Source organism: Lonchura striata, chromosome 8, assembly GCF_046129695.1.
Source record: "Lonchura striata isolate bLonStr1 chromosome 8, bLonStr1.mat, whole genome shotgun sequence".
NCBI lineage: Eukaryota > Metazoa > Chordata > Aves > Passeriformes > Estrildidae > Lonchura > Lonchura striata.
In genome coordinates this window covers 9,538,784-9,554,193 of record NC_134610.1, presented here as the reverse complement: position 1 = coordinate 9,554,193, position 15,410 = coordinate 9,538,784, and the positions used below count along the sequence as shown (strand labels likewise).

General features: G+C 45.5%; 1 protein-coding gene and 1 long non-coding RNA gene across 2 annotated transcripts in view; one reads left to right on the top strand and one right to left on the bottom strand.

Annotated features, from left to right (window-relative positions):
- Positions 1-715: 715 nt before the first annotated feature.
- Positions 716-12,386, bottom strand: LOC116183864 (uncharacterized). Its single transcript, XR_004148560.2, has 3 exons — positions 12,216-12,386; positions 9,983-10,048; positions 716-976 (listed from the first exon to the last, which is right to left on the bottom strand). It is a non-coding gene; the product is annotated as an uncharacterized LOC116183864 (long non-coding RNA).
- LOC110468281 (TGF-beta receptor type-2) overlaps positions 1,125-15,410 on the top strand; it is a 30,731-nt gene continuing 16,445 nt past the window's right edge. The window contains exon 1 of the mRNA XM_021526032.3: positions 1,125-1,352. Within this exon, the coding sequence (XP_021381707.2) occupies positions 1,247-1,352 (106 nt within the window). The 5' untranslated portion in view covers positions 1,125-1,246. The remainder of the gene's footprint in view (positions 1,353-15,410) is intronic.

Sequence of the window (15,410 nt, the reverse complement as noted above, 5' to 3'; positions counted from 1 at the left end):
GCTAACATCTCCTCTTTTTCCTTTTTAAACACAGAAGAAGGGAAAAGAGATATCATTATTTAACACACTAACAGAATCTTTTATATAAAATTTACAAAACAAGTGGGTGCAAGTTATCAGCAAGATGGATACAAAGAAAGGGCCTTCAAGTCCAATGGAGGAAAACATTCACCATAATGAATACACACACAATAGGTACACCACCTATCCATCTCAAATTGATTAGTGAACCAAAAAATTAATTGTAAAATGGGTAAATAAAAAGCTGGAGATTCACTGAATTAGAATACAGTGTATGCATTAAAATCACTCAGTGTATTTTCAGTAACTACAAAATATTATCTTATTTTTTGCCTGCAAAAAGCCTTAATAACAACATCTCTTTGCCACTCTCAAATACATTGATCTGAAGGATTGGGGTCAATCATAGGGCAAGAGTTTGAGGACTTTACTCCTCCTTTTACCACTGATCGATTGTGTTAACAACCAAGGCAAGTCAGAATTCTGATACATTTCACAGTTTCCCTTTTTTAAGTGGGATAATATTTCTTACTAGTTTTTGCAGAGCAGTCAGAGATCTTGGGCAGAAAGCAGATATTTAAATGCCCTATGTTATTATTTTAGGCCCTGATTCAGGAAAACATATATCTTTAAATCCTGCTGCTTTAATGGGTCGCAAGCACCTATTTTAGGCTAAGCTCACATTGATGTGGTCTTTCTGAAAAAGCTGCCCTAAAACTTTTAATTATCCCTATTATAAATATAGCCCGTTGAAGCTTATTTAAAAAGATAATTTCTAAAATAGGGGGGGAAAGTAGTGAATTAATGGCAGCTCAGAGTATTGAGGCATTACCTTACGTGCTTTATTCAGATGAAAGACTCATGCAGGAGTACCCATGCCTTTTTGATTAGATGCATGCAGCAGCCTTTAGGTCCCCTTCAAAGATCCTTGGGCTGTACGGAGCCGGGAGCAGCTCTGCATTGACATCGGGGGGAAAAAAAATAAAAATCAAACTCTTTTTCTCAGAGCCTGACTTACTCCCCCCCAACCCCCCCTTTCATATTTGTATATATTTCGAGAGGAGTCAGGCTTAGTTTGTTCATGAACTGCAGTTCCTGGGCGGACCCCACGCACAGCTGGGCTTTGGGGCTGGATCCGCCTCCCCGGCGAGCCCGAGCCGGGAGCCTCGCAAAGAGGGGCTCCGGGCTTGACAGCAGGAGCAGAGAGCGGCTCCAGCGAGCGAGGATGAGCTGGGCAGCGCCGTGGAGCCGGGCTCCTGCTCGCCAGGGCGATCCAGAAATGGGCTACTGGAGGAGACCGGGTCTGCTTCCCTTACTGCTGCTCTCCTTGTGTGAGTAGAAAAATGCTTCTGGGCAGGCAATGTTAAGCAACATACTCGGAGAGGTCGTTTATTTTTCCTTCCTCCAGCAAAACAGCTAATCTTTGATTTCTCCCCTGACAGCAATTAGCCAGAGGATTGGAAATAGCAGAGACTTTAGCTGAATACTCTGCTACGACTGCATGAGCTGCGTATTTCTCTTATGGCGAGGGGCAAGCGATTGCTTGGTGGAAAGCGCTGCGTGCTCGCTTGGAGCAGCTCGCAGATGTCAGTGTTTACAGTGCAAAAATATATATATAGGTCAGCATTACTTGTTGGAAGTTTTTATTTTATTGAGGGAGATTAAACGCAACTGAAGTGCACCGCTGAACGATCTGGCTTCGACAGTGTCCAGATGTGGTGAAGTTTGCAGCTTAGAACTTTTATCAGCCCTGCTTTATGCGCAGAATTAATCGAACTATTAAAGAAGGAAAGAAGTGGGGAGGGGGGAGGAGAACTGTCTTTGCAACAACATCTGGTTATTCGGCAAACCTTTCCAGCACTTACGTAAAGATTTCTTTGTAATAAGTGCCCTGTTTCAGTTTTGATATCACTTCTTCAATACTGTAGATAAAACCCTCCAGCAGCACTTGAAAATGTGCCCATCCATGGTTTAACTTTTTCTTGTTTATATCTTGATGATTGTTTCATAACAGGGAATGGATTTGTATATAAGTGAGTGTTATATACACATCTCCTAAGTATGTGTGTGTGTCTTTCTATATATACAGAGTCTGTGTATGTGTATACAGGCATATATCCCTACAAAGCATGTATTTATATGTTTGCATGGACGCTACTTTTAAAAGTGAACTCTTACAAACACAGACCTGTTGCCCTTGCTATAGAAATTTCGATGCAACTAAAATGACTTTTTGCTCAAAATAATGAAGGAGGATTATAATTCCAGTATTTTTGCATCCCAATGAAATCACTGGGGGCAGGGATCTGTATCTGCATTCACTTTACATGGGTCCCCCTATCTACAAGACCAGGGAATAAAAGAATGATTGGTCAGTAATTTGTGTGTAGGCAAACAAAACCATGGGTGCAACTGTTGAAGCAGAGAGAACCAGATGGGGAGATTCAGGACATAGTATCTGGTGGATTTTTCAAAGTTATGGAGATCTCTACTACTCATTTTTGTAGCTATTACCCTAAAGTGTGGTTTGAAATGTAGGATGCTATACTGATAACATCCTGTTAACTTAATCACATTTGGAGCAGAAATTACTACAGGTTATTATTTAAAGCACAGTCTTGGGTTGTTTTTGGTAAGAAAGAAGACCACTAACTATCCTTCAGAAATACCTAATTTTGGAGTTATTTAACTTATGGTTTCCTTTTTCTGAAAGGCAAGGTTTTAATCTGAAAGAAGCCAAACCAAAACATATCACGATTACTAAGTTCATCTGAAAGGTTATGTGAGTGATATGATGACAAAATTTGCCTCTGCACAGGGTAAAAAAAATAAGCCAGGGCTTGCTCTCTGTGATTCAGCTCACCAGTGATGTTTTCTGGGACTACATCCACTTCCTCTGCATTTAGTGTTAAGATTGACCCTACAGTCATTCTGAGAAAGTAAAAATACCCGAGGAGGCCACTTCACATTGACATTAAAAGAGAAGGCAAGATCTAGTTCCCCAAATTCCCCAAACTGACAGAATATGCACATTCAGCTGTTCTTCAGTCAACAAATCATACCACTCATCCAGCTTCTCTTTAATGAGTGACAGCACTGGCTTGGTGGCAGCAGCAAAGTTGCTCCTCTTAGTACAGATTTAAGACTTCCACAGAGAACATGGCTCAGACTGTGTCTCTGTTATCCCAGAATAACTCCAGCTGAGCATTTGTAGGGACCTTGCTGCTGTCCCTAAGACTTTACCCCAGGGTAGCAGAGACCCCAGCCTATGTTCCATGCTGCCTGTCTATGCCTTTAATCCCCAACTTCACTGAATGGCCATCCCACAGCACATCTGACCATTTCAGTTCATATGCAGTGGAAAAAGGGGCTCTGATCTGATAGAACACTGAAATTCAGCAAGTGAATTTCCCTAATTCTCCGTGGACAGCCCTACCAAGGCTTCAAAATACCCACTCCTAAACTTCTCCTTGATTGCAGTGCCTGCTGGAGGGCAGCATTTTTATATGGCTTTTTCATCAGAAGGTGAAGACAGGAGCTGTAGTTTCACCACTGCTAACACAAACCCTCACACAGATGAGCAGAGAACCCCTCCAGGACAGAGAGCTGGTGCAGTCCTGGACATAACTGGACTAGGACAAAGAAAATATGAGGATCATTGAGAATTGGAAAACTGTCATACAGGCAGGTGGAGCTGGAGGCTTTCAGTGTCTTTTGGTTGGCCAGGAGAGAGCTGGGAGGTGAGCTGGTCATCTATGGCCAGGTCTTGGGAAAACCTTTTCTGGCAGTGGTCTTCCTCTTCTATGGAACGGAGATAAAACAAGATGTGCACACTGGAAGCTAAATGGGGCACAACACAGTAAAGTTGTTCCAGCAGGTAGTTACTCAGGTTTGGGATGTGGTGGATATTTGTTGCTCAAAGCCTTCAAGATTGCAAGACTACGACATGCTTGGAAGTCTGTAACCTATACAGAAACTACAGATTTGATGTCAGGATTACTGTATTGTGCACATGGAAATGCTCTGGCCTTAAAAGTAGGAATTAGGAGCTTTCCTGCCCTATTTTCTATGAATATTGGGAAATTATCCCTTGTGCTCCATCTGTCAGGAACAGGGCTTGTATCCAGCATGGGGCTGAGCTCAGCTTAATCTCACAGAGGGGACAGCAAAGCATCACAACCCTCTAACCTGTGGAGACTGCCTCAAGAACATGAGCTAAGTGTCACTGGTGTGACAACAGCTCTCAGGGCTGTGAAGAGCCGCAGGAGCCTGGCAGAGCCTTTGTGCATCCAGCCTCCAAAAGAGGATTTAAAACTCCAAATCTGCCAAGGCACGTAGCACTTACCAAGGGAGAGCAAGCCGTACCCCTTGGGCTCTGGTGAGGTTCCAAAGAAAGAGAAAGAAGATTTTTGAAGTGAGGTGAAGTTGCAGGTCTGCTACCCCAAGTCCAGAGTTCCCAATTCCTGGGGTTTGAGTTTGCTTTACCATAATTTGCTTCCCCATTTTTAACAGGTCTCCTGTTAAAAATGCTGGTCTTCTAAAATATCCTAACATTTTTTTGCCAAGTCTCCCTTTGCCATGGTTGATAGCTCTACAAAGAGTGCATTTGAGGGGTTATCTCCTGATAGATGGTGACCTTCTGAAGTCACATGTTCTTTCCTGCTTGCAAAAACTGTTCCCCCAGTGAGCCTCTTTAGCTAAATATATAGAGCGTATAGAATTCATAAATCAGGACAGGGAGCTCCAGGGCTGTCAGAAAAGCATCTCTGGCTTTTGATCTGCCCAAGAAATCCCTGACCTATCCCAGGCTCCTCAGGCAGCTTGTTCAAGAAGTTGGCCTCTTATTTCTGAGGTCACCAGAGCTAAAACCAGAGGTTTTAGTGCCACCAAAATGCCAGCCTGCTCCTCTGGCAGGGGCTCTATTGGGATTGCACCCCAACACCAGTGCATGCAAAATTTAGGAACACTGGGTCAAACAGTGAGAAGATGAGGGAAGGAAAAAGACAAAGGAAGAGTCGCCCTGCATTTCACAGGCATTTGCAGAAAGAAGCTGTGCAGGTCCAAGGATGAGCCAGAGCAGCAGAGCAAACCTCTCCTCCCAGGCTAAGCAGCATGTGGAGGTGGGCACTGCCCACCCCAGGACACAGGGCTGCAGGACTGGTCATGACAATCTGTGTCATATTGATTTAATACAGCCAAAACAAAGGAAGAAATTACCATCCTCAAAAGCTCCAAGGGGCTACCAGAGCCCCACATTGGCTCGGTGTAGGTAGCTGGGTTGGGAGCAGGCACAGGATCCCACTGCCTCAAGGAGAAACTTGTGCATCTTACTATAAGGCTAAATAAGAGCAAAGCTGCAGCAAATTCTCCAGCTAGGAAATAAAAATGGAAGATACAAGAAGAACCCTGACAATGCAGAACTGGAGTGCTCTGCAATGTTACAAGTGCCATGAGACTCAGAAAGGAAAATGATGGCTTATTTTCAATTCACCTTTACACACCTCCAAATCTGATGCTACGTTTTCAGTCCTTGGTGTGAATTAGATTAACTGAAGTTTAAGAAGAGTGGCAATGTACAGCTATGTGAGATGAATGAAAACTGCTATTTCCTCTCCCCTTGCACCTCCAGCTTTGCTCAGACTTGAGACAGGCTAGTCGTTGCTATAGCTGACCATCAGTAAAGCTTCACTCTGTATTTTTGAGGAAAGAAATACTTTCTGAAATATTTGGTACAAACTGAAATTACACTACACAATTTTCTAACAATAAAACCCCAACAACAAACACAGAACTGATGTTTACTGGTATTTTACTGGTGTTATCACTATTTAATGATGGCCCCAAAGACATTTTTGTGTAGTAGTAGTAAATAAGTCCAGCCAGCTGAAATCACGATACTTGTTACTCCCATTAGAGTTCTGCACAGATGTATCCCACATATTCACTGAATATGCAGAAAGCAAACACTGGCATTAAAAACAGGTGACTGGGGCCTTTTATTCTGAGAAAGAATTCCACTCTACTGCCTGTACTCTGCAGCTTTATATTGCTCTGTGATTTGCTCTGTCGAGTTTATTTCCTCAGGACATCGTTTTCCTCTCCCCTTAGTGATAACTCTTTGCAATAACATTTGCTTTCAGCCAGGCTCCACAGTGTTGCAACTTGCCATAAACTAATGAACTCTCCCATAGACTGTCATGTTTTCAAGGAAGTGCAACATCTGATACTTTTATTAAAAAAAAACAGTCCCACCAAGGAGACAAAATCAGCAGCTCCCACACACTCTGCTCTTTTCACATCCCGAGTTCAGCGCCGTGTGCCAAGTGAAAGCCTCGTGCTGGAAGGGGCCTCCTTGCAGAAGGGAGATAACACCACTGATGGCTGCCTGCCCTATCAAACCTACATTATATCCGTGCTGGACCCCAACTGTGGGATAACAAATCCTTAGGGATCTTCAGGGGGAAGTGAAGGAGTGGCTGAAAGCTGTCTTGGCCCTGCTTGCATGCGTGTCCCTGAATTCAGAGTCAACTCTTGTGATCCTGCCTCTGGAAATGATGTGTAGTGGACACATCAGAGTCGTATTTCTTCTTCTTCAGTTGGTTCATCTTTTTGTTACTTCCCATGTAGGATTGAAACACTGCTGCCAGTTTCTGGTAACTGTCAAAATTTTAGGAGAAGTGGGAGAGCCTTCTTATCGTGCAATCCTCTCTGCAGCCCATGCTCCTACCAATTTTGAGGCTCCAAGACTTCAACTTTCATGGAGCTGTTGCACTGCAGTGTTTTCCTTCCCATTCATAAGCCAGGAACAAATGACAGCTGATTTATACTACAGCAAATTCATTGTGGCATGTGGGTCATTAATGTGTCCAGCTGTGACCACAGCCTGCCAGGCTGTGCTGGACACAAAGCTATGGCCCATATGGACTCTAGCAGCCCAAGGTCATGCCTAAACACAAGTGCTACCTTGGACTACACAGGGTTATTTGTATTCAAGATTTTTTTTTTTTTAAGGATGTTATCACTATTTGAGCTGAGTGATTTGAAGCAATCAGCCTCAGCATGCTGTAGTTGGGGGGCTGGTGTGAAGTTCCAGCTATAGTGGGTAGCTGAGGTGGGGTTCCAGCAGTGGCAGCTGCAGAGTGCCACTTTGCAGGGTCCTGTGCTCCAGTTCTACCTGTGCCTCTCTCAAAGTGACCACAACTCTCAAAGCAGTTGAAGCAGCATCACACTGGACACATTCCGCCTGCAGGAAGACGTCCCACCTTCCCACACTGTGGATGGAGATGTTCTCTTTAGCTCCATGTCAGTTACTGTACCCAAAACTCCAGTCTTTGTGGATAAGTAGATGTCCAAAGAAAGCTGTCCCCAACAGCTTCCACCTTGGCTCCAGACTCAGTGCTGGTGAGGCGTGAAGGTTTCTGGAGGAAATTCCAGACTGCCTTCACTCAGCCTGCAAAGAGCATTGTCCTGCCCATGCAGCACCCAATGGCAAGTGCTCAGGCCGTGCCACAGAGCTGGAGAGTCCAGACTTCCAGGACCATCACACACCCCCTAATTCATGCCCTGCACACAAAGCAGCACAAAGGTGCTTGTGCCAGCCATGGGAGCAAGCACAGCCATGGCAGCCAGCAAACAGGGCTGGTTTATTGCCCTGCTTTGGGGTCCAGGCAGGGCAGAGCCCTGAAGCAATCACCTGAGCTGACACCCGCTGATGTCTGGTATTGCCCCACTATCCAAATCTCTCCTCATCTCTTCAGTTCCTGCAACATCCCTGTGAAGATGTTCCCTTTAGCAACAACATGCTTACATCTTTGCCTCTGGAAGGTCCAGAGACACCTGCTGGAGTTCCTGGCCATGAAGAGGGGCTTTTTCTTTCTATCAACAATGGAAGACCCTGGGATTTTGATACTGATCGATTCTTCCTTCAGCCATTCCAAACCAGAATGCTTAGCCATATCCAGCATTGCCATAGTTCACTGTGCACCCCATCAAAAGATGGTGTTGCCAATGTGGATTCATACCGTGACGAGCAGGTGTGAAAATCCAGAGAAAAATTTCTTCACATTTCCTGCAAAATCAGGATGATTTATCCTCCTGAGTTACCAGGGGGATTACTCAGGCCCCTTCCTGGAAATGGTTCTTGGGAGTGCCATGACTACAAGAGCTTCTGGTGCATTTACAGTGAGCACTGGTACAGATATTTCTTTTAAAAGATCCTTTGCTGCTTCCAGGTGGATTGTTAAATAAACTGCTGTCCATGCAGAATGAACGCCTGTGTCCCCCTTGAATGTTTGACTGAGTAGGTTGCCAGTCAATGCAGCTGGAGCATGATGAGGAACATCTGTTTGATGTTGCTTGATAATACTTCCTGCCTTGGAGACTCTAAACAGCAGCATCCAGCATGGAAGAAACTGAATCAGCTGCTGTCTTGCTGTGTAAAGCATTTTTTTCCATGCTAGATCTATCCCAAAATTAGCCTCAACCAGTTCATGATAGCAAAGAAGACCCTTCTTCTTACAGTGGGAAGTGACACACAGACCCATAAGCTCAAGCAGTTGAATGAATCATCCTTCTTCAAATAGACCCAGGGTAAAAGCATCCACAGAAATAAGATCAATGGATCCCCTGGGATCTCAGTTCCTGACATGCCTTTAATATGTCAAAAGGCACTCAGTAGAAGAAAATGTAGACATTCCCACCAGAAGCAGAAGCAATTAGCCTGGGGGTGAGGTCTCAGCAAACATTTGCTGTGGTTTTGTATATGTGCCCTGTGCTCACCTGTTTGTAGAACAGCATCATCACATCTGAGCCTTCCGTCACTCTTGCCAGGGCTATCAGCTCTGCAACAGGCTGTGGCCTGGGAGGCAGCTCTTGGACAGAAGCACTGTTCAGCATACTCAGATTGTGGCATGTCTCAGGACACTGAACTGAAAAGACAAGGCACTACTGCAAAATGATGGGATCGTGGAACAGGAGATGGGGAATAGAGAACATTCCCTGCTTTGTCATTTCTTCCATGCTGGAAGAGCAGCTTTTCCCCCTGAACCTCATCTCCTCCAGCTGCTGAGTTTCCCTGGAGCTGTGCTGCAGCTCTGCCTAGGGGCTGGGACTTGTGGGAACCTTCTCCTTCTTCTGCAAGAGGGATCTCTTGAGAGGCATTGCAAAGACACACAAGCTCCTCTTACTTCTATGTGTGAAGAAAAAGCACTTCAGGCTTTGTCAACAGGACTCTCGGTTCCAATTCCTGAAAAAAATTCTTTTCCAAGCCTGGTCCCCCTGCCCTCCTGCCACAGCTCTCTGCTGCTTTAAAAAATGGAAAATATTCAATTTGAATTCAACCCTACTGAGCAGTGTGTTTTGGTAAGCTTGTGTTATAACTCAAGCTCCTGAAAAGATATTTTTTAACAGGTGAAGAAGGGCATGAAAGAGAAGAAGATGCCATCTACTTATGTGCTAAACAGTTTTAGCATCTGTAACCCAAGCTAGCCTCAAGTTCCCTCTGAGAGAACAAATTATTTAATTACTGTTAGATCTGTCCTAAACGAGGGCAAAATATGACTCTACATAATAATTTTAGCAGACATAAAGAACTGGCAGTGTTGGAACAAGTTGGTGACAGCACATGGATGGAGAGTTCACAGAACACCTCTGCCCCTGCAGCTTGTGACACTGTCCCTTGCAAGCCCTTTTTCTCCTTGGGAATCAAAGAAATACAAATGCAAAAAACACAAACTGGTCAATCATAGGAAGTCCAACCAGAGATGAAGAGCAGCAGCTCCAGTCCAATGTCTCTTTGTGGGCTCATCAAAGACCTTCTAGCAGATGGGATAGCAAATGTGTGCCAGGAATTTCAAACACTCCTCAGGAGGTTCATCTAAATCATCAGTAGCCCATTTGCACTTAAAACAGAGCAAACCCTGGTGCCCAAATGTGACCCAGATAATGTTTCTGACGTGTTTACCTATTTGGATGGTATCTTTCCATTTCAATTCCATCTATTCATGGAAATCCAGGATTCATGCAGAGCCTGAAAAATACACAGAAAATTGAATTCCAGAGCATAATATGATGATAATAGTAAAAAAACACTGTCTGCTGCACAGTAGTTTTACTTGAATGGTAGGTTAACAGCAGGCTAGGCAGAGCAACGTCTGCTACTGACTTGCAGCTCACATGTTTTTGCTACTTGGTTGATTGCTGCTGCTTTTTCTGTGTAAAAGGGGGAACTCATGACTGCTGCATCCGAGAATGAGCTGCAGAAGCTGCAGTTAATTGGGATATAGGATAGACTGGTGATGCCTCTGCAGAAACAAGAGCAACAAAAATGATGGCAACAGCAGAGTGGATTTGGTTGACTGTTGCATTCTGCCATGCAGCTCTCAGTCCTAAAAGTGCTCTAAAATCCTCAGCAATTTCTGCAGCAAATTGCAACAGGATGAGCTCAAACCACCCGTGTGTGGCCATGCAGTGACTCCTGCTCCCCAGCAGTGTGGGAGGTGGGAGAATGGATTTATTTTTAAGACTAAGAATTTGGTCAAAACCAAATCACTGCAAAGTGCTCTTCAAAGGGCTGAAATCTCGGAGCCCTCTGAAAACATGGCATGCAAATCCCCAATCATTAGAAGGCAACATCCACTGGGCATGTGCCAGCTCAGCCCTCTGCAAGCCCCACTGGCAGCCCACTCACCCCAGGCCGTGATGTGCTGATAGTGCATTGCCTCACCCTGCAAGGCACAGATAAGCAGAGGTGCTGGCAGAACTGCTAAAATTACTTATGAACTGCTGAAACTCAGCATTTCCCCACCTCCTCAGACCCTGAATAAGTTGCTTTGCTTTCCATCTGACAAAGAAGAATGGCACACTCCCCTCACGCGCTGTCTGGGCTGGCGGGAGGTGCTGTGGCAATGGGGCCATGCTGTGATGCTGGTGATGGTTCACCACACTGTATCCATGGTTTTCTCTTGGGCTGACCCCTGGCTGTGGGGTTTTTTTCCTTCCCAGGCACTTCAGGCTGTGCTGCTGGCTTGGTTTGCTTTCTCTAGGGTTTTCCAATACAACAGGGTGGAAAGGCCAGCAGAATATAGTAACAAGAAAGAAATGAGGACATAGATGCAATGAAAGGGATTTGTCAAACAAGGTTGCACCTTCAGACACAGAATGGCTGCAAAACTTGGTTTGTGTCATAGCTCCCCTCATCTGACATTCATAGCCCAGTGGCTGACAAATGCCTAAAGGGATGAGTACAGGTATTACCAGGCAAACTCACACCTGCTTTTGTCTGCCAGGGAAGCTTTGCCTGGCCTGGTCATGGCTCTGGAGGTACTGACCATAATTACATAATGACCCACAGTATGCAGCAGGTAGGGATTAAAAAAACCCCACTCTCAAGCTGCAGTCCTGGGCAATGTGAGGAATTCCTGTACTAACCTTCTGTTCTAATCCTCAACCGTCCTTTGAGCTGTCTTTTCAAGGAAGGGTGCAAAGCATCCCTGCTCATCTCACAAAGGAATGAACTAGCTCCAGCAGAGGGGACAACCCCTAACTTTTGAGTTTTCTCCTTGTTTTAGGACAGCTTTCCTCATCCAGCAAGTCAGGACAGGGATAGGTGCAATGGTGACACCCACATGGAGCTGTGAGCTTGCCCACCAGCACTGCCCCCAGGGCTGTCCCATCCTGCCCCTTCACCACCCTCATCTGTCCCTGGATCACAGCTGGTGCCACCTTTATGTTCAAATTCCAGCCCAGCAATTGGAAAATGATGTTACGTGGTCCATGAGCCCAACCAGGTCTAATACAGCATCTCAGCTTAATTAGACTTAGCTTCTTGCCAAGGTGAAGCAGGTGCTTGGCTGCCTCAGGGACTGACTGAAAAAATAATGCAAATAACATGCAACCAGGTAAGCCCCAGCCACCAACTTTACTGATATTTCAGTGAAGCGTGTCAGTGAAGTGGATCCAGAAACACACACATCATTTTCAGACATTGCTGAAAGTTTCAAAGACACTGAGAAAAACAAATGAAATAGTGCAAAGCCACTACTGTTTTATCCCTTCCACATTCCCCCATCCTCAGCTCAACATCTCTGGATGCAAACTGGTGTTAATGGGAACAATGTTGTCCATGACACCAGAAAGCAAGTGGTCCTGAAAGAGCTTGAGTTCAGAGTCTAATGGGGGTATAGTTTTTGCCTCACCTGATATTTAAAGTCCTTCCAAAGCTCAGCAAGGGCAGAACATCTTCCTTGCCATGTTGGGCTGGATCCTGCCGGGCTTCAGGACCTCAGGGCTGCAGGGTTGGCTTGCCTGATTTTTCAAACTTTAATGCCAAACTTCCTTTAGGGAGCAACTTTCACATTTTGAGTTCCTCAGCTGAAAGACAAAAAATAGGCAAGTGTTACCCATTTCAAGGCACAGCAGAAATCAACAAACTTGCTTAAAAATATTTAAGTTAAATAAACTTCATCTTAATAATTTTTCCTCATAACACACCATCATATTCTATGTGCAATTTTTCCATAACTCTTTTCTAATGGGTTGCATGAGAGCTTGGATGCAAATTAACCACGAGGAGATGGGAAAGATCCTCCAGGAATTGCACTGCATGTGGAAATGAATTTCAATTTAGCCACTTCAGAGCAATTTTTTTGTTTACTTTCCACTGACATGAAATCAGCCATGATTGCATCGCATGCGGGATTGGTTAGCCAGTTACATAATGCTTAATAAATCCAAGAGAAATAATATAAAACACATCACCCAGTCTGGGAAGAGGAACAGTAACTCAGTGAGTGTCACCAACCCGCCCGGACCAGGCATCAGTGAAGCATCTGATCCAGTGCCGGGGGGATGCAGGGTTGTGCTGTCGCATGATAAATGTGATTAGGAAAAATGCTTGTGGCACGTGTGGAGGCCTTGAGGACAGACAGATTGTGTGTGATGGTGAGGGTCTATCAGGAGAGCTGCCACCCCCGTGGGGAGGGCAGCTCACCCCGTCCTGCGGGCAGGCGCTGCTCACACGCCCGGCTCCAGCTGGATGTGCTGCTGTGTAAGGTATTACCTCACCCAGTCCTGTTCCTCCCAGTGCTTCGTAAAATCATAACGGCCCTGTAAACAAAAAGAGCAAGATTAGCTGATTAATTATTTACCACAGATGATTTCTGCAGTGGCGTGTGGAGGGGAGAGAATGTTTCACTGGCGGTCCCTGGGCAGTGGGAAGGAAGGGAGGTGACCCAGGACTGCCAGGCTAAACACAAAATGGTAGTGCTGATTTAATCCCAAAAAAACTGGGGGGTGTAGAGAGACTGAAGGTACCTCTGGCTGTGCAATGCCAGCACTCTGGCTCTCCCAGGAAAGCTGTCCAGCTCTTGAGTGTATTGCTCCAGGCACACACCACTGCTCTGCCTGGAGCAGCTCTTGGCCTCCTTTCCCACATTTCCCTGCCTGCTCTGCTCCCCCGCTTTGCTTCTAGTCCCAGAGGAGACCTGCTGATGCCTTCACCCACGCCGTGGCTAACTTCCAACCGAGGAAAAGCTAGGGATGAAGGGGTTAATTACTACAGGCACAGCACAAGCCAAGTCTGTAAGTGACTCCCTATTGCTATTTCGAAAAGAGGCTGCCTGGAAAGGGAAAGGAAAAAAAAAAAGAGAGGTTTACTTTACAACCATCATTATTTCATCTGGAGAGTTTATACAATGGAAAATAAAAGCCAGGGTATGTGAAGTCAAATAATTTCTGTTTCATTAATGGTATGGAAGTCCTTTTGTTTTTATAGAGTTAAAACAAATGTGAACTTGATGTGTGCATGTGTGTGTGTGTGTGTGTGTGTGTGTGTGTGTGTGTGAGAGAGAGAGAGCATGCAACTCCCTTCTTTGCAAAGGGCATAGCAGTGAAATCCAGAAATAAAAAATGACTCAGAGGCTGTAGGACCTATGAGTCAGTTGAGCTGTTGTTGTTTTTAAACACAAGCAAGAGCACAATATGGCAAATAATTGCCCCTGCAGCCCCTCTGCTGGCCCAGGCTGCCCCCTGCCAGCCCCCAGCGCTGGACACTGATCGACCTGGCATCCCCACCCCCAGGGACACAAAGGGCTGGAGCAGGGCTTGTCCCAGCAGGGGCAGCTTTGGGGGACAGAAAGTGAAATCTGTGAAAGAAACTTGAGATCCAGTCAGAGTGGATGGAGGAGACAAGTGGCCCCAAGGAGTACAGGGCCAGGCACACTCCCCTGTCCTCACCCAGATATCAACTGACCAAAATCAAAGAGAATTGCTCTGGCTGAATTCTCCCTGCCGAGGGCCAGGCATCTCCTCACTAGCCCCTGGCATTCCAGCTTGCCTGGATGCTGCTGGCTTTGTTGGGGCACAACCCTGGGGTACCTCAGTACAAAACATCCCCGTGCCCCAAAAGCAGAGTCACTGTGCTGATACACAGAAAACTTGTGAAAGGCACACGAGAAATACCGGAGATTACCAAAGCAGAAGGACAGACACAATCTGCAGAGCTTGTCCCTCCCCTGGGTGAAGTTAGATCATGATGTAATTTAAGCATCTGAACGAGACTGGAGAAGCCTGCTGTTATGATCCATACCCAATTTACTTTGTAATAGGACTAAGCAGTATTTGCTAAACACTGAATTTAAAGGGATATTTTCACAAAGGAAAAATAAATGGTAGAATAAGTCAGTTACCAGCCTGTTTGAAGAAGGTCCAAGCAAACCAGAAATGCATAGTGCATGTCCTCCTGGCACTGGAAGAACTGGTGTCTGACACAATCAAAATCAATCCTTTTTTATGCACCAGGAAACATTTCTGGCTCATTCCTTGCTCCATGCTGTACTCTGCCAAATTGAGTATTTATTATGCAGGATGATGTGGGACCACATACCTGAGGGTGGAACCTGGGTTGGTCCCCTGATCCAAATGCAGCACTGATGGATTTCCTGGGAGAGACAGTGGCTTGTGCCTTGCAGAGGCAAAAACTGGGATATTAAGATTTTCCAGCTCCATTTGGTCTGCTCTACAAAGATAAAGACAGAGTGTAAAACACATGGATGGAGAAAAGCAGCCTGACACAAAAAACCCTTTGGTTCAGCAGCTGAAAGCAGCACCAGACCCCACCACTGGAGAACAGGAGTCTGCTGGAGGAAACCAAGCTGCACCCAAAATAGAAGTACAACACTTGGAGGTCTGGTTCTGGGGAGATTCTGCAGCAGAGCAGGATGCTGCAACAAGATCAGGCAAGACAGCAAGAAATCTGCAAGAAATCTGGATCACTGTTACACAGGTCATGCTGAACAAATTCCATGGGAACTTCTGACCCTGCACAGAATCTCCTGGAAATCAGGGCATAGGAATTACCCTGATGCCCATTGTGGCACTGGTTGTTGCATCAT